At 41.0% G+C, this 6000-nt stretch overlaps 1 protein-coding gene across 13 annotated transcripts in view; it reads right to left on the bottom strand.

Moving 5' to 3' along the window:
• Nucleotides 1-2435: 2435 nt before the first annotated feature.
• faf (ubiquitin carboxyl-terminal hydrolase-like faf) overlaps nucleotides 2436-6000 on the bottom strand; it is a 204639-nt gene continuing 201074 nt past the window's right edge. For all 13 annotated transcript variants that reach the window (XM_076210952.1, XM_076210955.1, XM_076210956.1 and 10 more), the window contains one exon: nucleotides 2436-5644. In XM_076210952.1, coding sequence (XP_076067067.1) covers nucleotides 5284-5644 — 361 coding nt within the window. In that variant the 3' untranslated portion in view covers nucleotides 2436-5283. The remainder of the gene's footprint in view (nucleotides 5645-6000) is intronic.

Here is a 6000-nt window from a genome sequence, read left to right as displayed (position 1 = left end):
AAGTGTAATGAGGAATAGACATTTGGGAATGGATGCGAAGAGGAGACTGTATGAAGGAGTGATTGTGCCAACAGCACTGTATGGGGCAGAAACGTGGAACATAAGAGAAGAAGAGAGGAGTTTGAATATGTTTGAGATGAGGTGTCTGAGAAGTATGGTGGGGGTTACTAGGCTGGATTGAGTGAGAAATGAGGAGGTGAGGAGGAGAACAGGGGTGGAAAGGGAGTTGGGAGATAGGGTTGATGAAAGAATATTAGGATGGTTTGGACACATGGAAAGAATGAGTGAAGACTAGTAAAAGAGGTATGGAAGGCAGATGTGGAGGGAGTGAACATGAGGGGACGTCCTAGGATGAGGTGGATGGATGGGGTGAAGGGGGCTTTGGGGAAGAGGGGAATGTCTGTTGAGGAAGGAAGGGAGAGGACGGAAGACAGAGGTGAGTGGAGAATGGTTGTATATGGATGATGTGATTGCATGAGGAGGAATGGGCGGGGGGGTGGGGGGTGAGGTAGTATGTGTGAGTAAATTTTGACGCAGCCCGAAGGGATTTCTCCCCGTCCTCTCCTTATATGCAAGGGGGGACGGAGAGGGGGGGTCGCCGATCAAATGAAGCGGCCTTGCTGTGGATGTGCTGTGTCTTGCGACACTGCTTCTGACCCAGGGCGGTGGGCAGGGTGCAGGGATGACCCGTCATCCAGGAGGTGCTCAGATGAGAGGGAGGGTGGGAGGGGTGTGGAGTGTATTTAGGGATGAAATGGGTGGGAGTGTTTTTATGCCTTTCCCTTTTTTGCTACCTCCCTTGGAAGGGGGAAAAAGCCTTGGTATATGTATGATGTATGTATGTTACTCATTTCTGTTTTAAATCCAATAACTGCATAACCCATATCAAACACTATTACGCTGTAGTGGACCCTTTAATTTTGTGTCTGCAATTCCCATTATGTCTGGTTTTTCATCTGACAGGTAATCATTTAGTTTAATCCTGTGATTAATCTATATTAGTATAGGCCACTTTTAATTTTTTTTTCCCTTCTCCATACTGCTTTCAGTTTCACTTACCTTGATGTACCATTTTCTCAGTCTCATGTCTATGGCCCTCCAATAAAACTCCTTGTTTTTGGTCTCCATTATCTTCGCATTTTTTCCCTTAGCCTCGCCTTTTAATGTCTTCTATTTTCTCATTCATTTCTCTTTTTATCCATATATTGTAATGTTCACTCTTTGCTTAACTTGCCTGCTTTTACTAATGTCTTCTACTACCATTTGTAATCTTAGTTTTATTTTTACAGGTCGATTTCTTTAGAATATTGTTCCATTCTATACACTTCTATGTTTTTCTCTACTTCCTGGTCACCATCTTGTATTTCTTTTAGAATTATTATTTCTTTTTCTGCTTTTTCTCTCATGTACCTTACCAGACCATGTTTTTCCTTTAACCCATATACCACAATACACTTTTTCCTATCCACTGTGGGATGGTTTCTAAGTCACTGGCTGGAAGTGGTAGGAAGAGGAGAGTAGTTGCTGGTTGTCAGCTCTCCATGGGTAAGAATATGTAAGAAATACAAATAAGTTAATGGATCTTGCAAGGACCAATCCACAGACCAAGTGTTGGCTCCTTAGGGCTGCATCTCCTGAAGGAGGTTTGCAGGATCACCACATGTAGGCACCTGTCATTGGACCCTTGTTCCAGTGATACCTTTGTAAATTGTTCCAAGTTTGAGGGTGGAGGGGGGGTGTGTGTGTACTCTCTGCTCACAGGGAAGTGTTGCAGGACATAGCAAGGTTAAACAGAGGGATCTTAGTTTAGTGAGGGCTGTTGGTTCTTCCCTGGTGTTGTTTGATTATCATTTTTGTTCATGCTACATTTAGGTGACCTTGCTGGGAGTGGTTCCCCAGCCAGGTTAGGTTTAAGGAGCCTATGTTTTGGGCACTTTTTCTATCCTTTTCCTTATGTGTATTACAATTAGTTGAATACTTGTGAAACATATATTTCAAATTCAAGGGAGGTCATAATAATGGGTGTTGGTAGTAATAATTCTTACATACCTCTGTTTACAGCCTGTTGAGCTCACCCATTGCATTATTTATACAACACACACAAACTATGTCAGTCCAATACCTACTATATGTAAACTCTACCCTTACACTACAAGATTTCAATGTATTTATCCAGGCATGTCTGGCTGAAAGCATGTCAAGCCTGCATGGCAGAAGTGAACATATCAGTGGCCCCTGGGGTTTCTCCTAAGATTTCTCCACTGAAGTGGGGGCTACCCATAGTAGCTGCGACATACTCCAACAAACTAACACAATCACCAACTTCACATCTGTTTTCACCTTCCTATATATATCTATATCCTCAAACCCACTCTCACATTCCCTTATGAAACATGATTATTTTAACACTGGGAATAATAAATAATTCTAGTGTATTCATTAATAATTTCCTTTGTATTTTGACACAAAAGCATGATGTTGGGATAGGGCATCAGCATAAAAATAAATCTGTTAAATGACTTCAATAAAAAAGTGCTTTTCTCAATTAAATTACATGTCCTACATTGATATACAGGTATGATTTGGTGCTTTACAATTATTATTGACAAAAGTAGTAGTAACATGAACATACTACATCTTAGCTTTTCAATGTCATACAATCACAGATGATGGTTACATAACACAAGCTGAAACCAATTAATAAGTATACCTGCAGATTGTGACATTCTAAAAGTGTGATTGATCAAATTTAGTTGGGAGTACAGTAATTAAAGTGCCATTCAACTGCAATCATTCGAAACATGCATGAATTCCTTAAACCCAAAAGGCATCCATGGGGGGGAACATATCCATACATTAGTTGGCAAACAAGAGGATAACAAGCAGATGTATGAAAATGATACAACTCCACCTACAACTGCTACTTCCGTTAAGCTGGTACACGCTACCTTCACTCAAACTGCTACAGGTTTTATCATAACCATTATAAATAGGGAACTCATAAAAGTCTCCATACAAAAACTCCTCCCTGCTCACAACAATTAACACTTCTGGTTCCAGATGCACACTTCCTATAGCTGTTCATATATCTTTAAATAAAAGTTATAGCAGTCCACATATCTTTTCTGGTATCAAAGACTGTTCCTGTAGCTCTATTTCAGCTACAACTGTTCTTAGAGCCATGACCTAAGGCTGGGTAGGGCAGGTTTGGCCTTCACCTCAGCAGCAGCTTTAACAACAAAGTCCTTCACTAACCACACAACCTTTTTGCTGCCCTGCCCATCCACACTGCTTTAGTCATCATCAGCTTGGCATGGTAGCCCCAAGCAGTTTGCCATTTCCTCTAACTAGGTCAATGCATTATAACTATATATATCACCACTATCACTGTCACACTATGGCTCACTTTTATCCAGCAGCCTTGACTGACTTGGCCATTTTAAAATCCTCCATGTGAAAAAGGTGTCATGTTCTTGACTTGAGGAACAACCCAGACTTGAGCTGCAAGTGGCTGGTCCACTCCTTACCATCACTTGCTGTCTTTTCCAATCCATCAATGAGGACAGGTCCAATTTTGCTTTAATTTGCACTTGTTCAATAATTACTCTTCAATCCTTCCCCTTCCCATTGTTTTAACAATATTTCAATACACAAGACTTCCTCCCAATTATTAAAGATACTTCCATTAACTTCAATTTTTTATGCTAGAGTGGCATTTGTCAATGAATCAACCCCTTCAATCTAGTGACTTCATATTAATTTCTTTTCCCAATGTCAAATTATTCCATTTGGCTGAAGGGGCAGTCCCTAGATTAAAGGAGTTAATATGCACCACTCTCCTTGCTCAACCTCTCCTCTTGCCATCACATTAAACTAGCAAACCCAGGAGCCTTAACACCTGTTTTTACATCGCTACAATCCAACACCTTGCATTCCTACCACAAACACCACACACTTGCCTACTATACATGAGTGGAATTAGACTTGAAAATTTTCCCACAAGTGATATCACATCGGCTCTATTGCTGGGCTCTCAATATTGCACTCTATTTAATACATTCGATTAATAAAAGCTCTCAACACTGCCATGCTTTTCAGTATGGGCTAGCCTCCCAAGAGACCTTTTTATACATTTTTTATTTTATTTTATTTTTTTTTTTCAATTATAAACTGCTATTCTAGATTGCTTTATTCTATTGAAAGTTAAACTGCAGCAACACCAGCAGCTTATGGACTGAATGCCCATCATCAAGACTGAGGGAAGTGAAGAAACTTGCCTATAAAGATTGTAAAAACGGGAAATCATGACTAGTCATGAGAGGCCCCTCTGGTGGGACAGAACAAATCTTCAGCTATGAAACCTTGACAGGGTAACTTTACAAATTTATGGCCAAGTGATGCCCCTTCGGGAGAGGGCATAACCAAGTCTAGCCACTAACTAAACTGAGGCTGGGGCCTAACAGATGCCTGCAGATACAAGATGCCTTCAGGGTGGGTCCAGCAGCAAGGGGAGTGGTCCATACAGTGGCTGAGAGGGACAACTGTATGTATGTTTGATTACCGATTAAAGAGATGGAGAAAGAAATGGGGAAGGAGATCACTTTCATCAAAGTTAAAATTCAGATGGGTCAAGAAAATGACAGAAGCTAAGAGGCAGACTTTGTCTATTTATGTGCCTTCATCCATCTGAAAACCAACTGTCATCACTGTGTGAAGTGAAACTTATCAGTCGTACTTCGTTTAGAGTTTTCTGACACATAAAAGGATCAGAAGAAGACAGGAATTGTGTACTTGCATAACTATAATGTGCAAATTTTCATGTCCAAAAACATTTCAACTTCGACAGCAACAACTGATAAATTGTCTACTAGCAAACCTGCCTGCCTCCATTTGAGAACCACCAACTGAATTTAGTGTACAGTCAAGGCTTTGTTCAATGTTAAATTCTTAATACAAGTATATATGACTTGTAGATATAGCCATGACGTTCATTCTTCTTGTTCTTTAAAGGCAAAACTTCAGCACAGGGCTACACATACAATGCTTGCATACAATTTACATCTATATACTTGACCTTTACCTTTCAACAATACAAGCAATCGTCCCTTTCCCACCCCAAGGACAACCTTTGGGCTAAGCTTGGTACCCTGTGGCACTTCCGTCTCTCCCAGCCCCATTTCACCCAACTGCTTTGGTGCTTCCAACATCCATTGTCTATGGCTTGTCCAGCTATTTATTCTGGCAACTCTTTTCAATTGTAAATGGTCACTATTATTAGCAGCTCTAACTCTCCTGGTGTGTTTGTTGCTGCTGCTGCTCTTGTTCGTGGTTGGGTGTAGGGGAGTGGGTCAAAGAGCCCTGGGGCCCAGTTCTTCCCTTCTCATTGCTACAGCCACTGTTGGTCGTGCTTGCAGTGGTGGCTGAAGTACTAGTGGCTATCGTAGTGGTAGTTGTGTTCGAATTTGTGATAGTGGTGGCTGCAGTGGTGTTGACACCATTGGAAGTACTTATACTGGTGGTTGTGGTGCTGCTTGTATTATTATTATTTGCTGCAGTAGTGGTGGTGGTGGATGTGATTGTGGTCAGGACCTGTGTGCTTGAGGGGCCTGCTACACTTGGGCTCTCTCGTAAACCACTTGGTGAACTGAAAAACAAAGAAAAGCACACTTAATAATACACACATGCATATATGGGGCAAGTTGATTGAACCTATCTACAGTTGTTTAGTGTGGGGAAGGTAGCTGCAAGGGAGCTTGCTTGGAGAGGCCATGTGGACTAGCACAAGCATGTATTTACCTAGTTGTATTTTACAGGAAGAGAGCTATGCTTGTAGTGACCCACTTTTGTATCTTTCAGTATCCAGTTTGATCTTAAATTCTTGTAAATTTTTTGCAATCACTGTTTCCTCATTCAATTTGTTCCAGATATCTACTACTCTGTGTGGAAAGCTATTAATTTTCAGATCTCTTCTGTAACTATCCTTTTAAAGTTTCTTTTCAT

This window comes from Oratosquilla oratoria, chromosome 28 (assembly GCF_046742065.1).
Source record: "Oratosquilla oratoria isolate Oo_2021 chromosome 28, ASM4674206v1, whole genome shotgun sequence".
In the NCBI taxonomy this organism is placed as follows: Eukaryota; Metazoa; Arthropoda; class Malacostraca; order Stomatopoda; family Squillidae; genus Oratosquilla; species Oratosquilla oratoria.
Note: the sequence above shows the minus strand (reverse complement) of the source record. Positions and strands in the feature narration are given on the sequence as shown.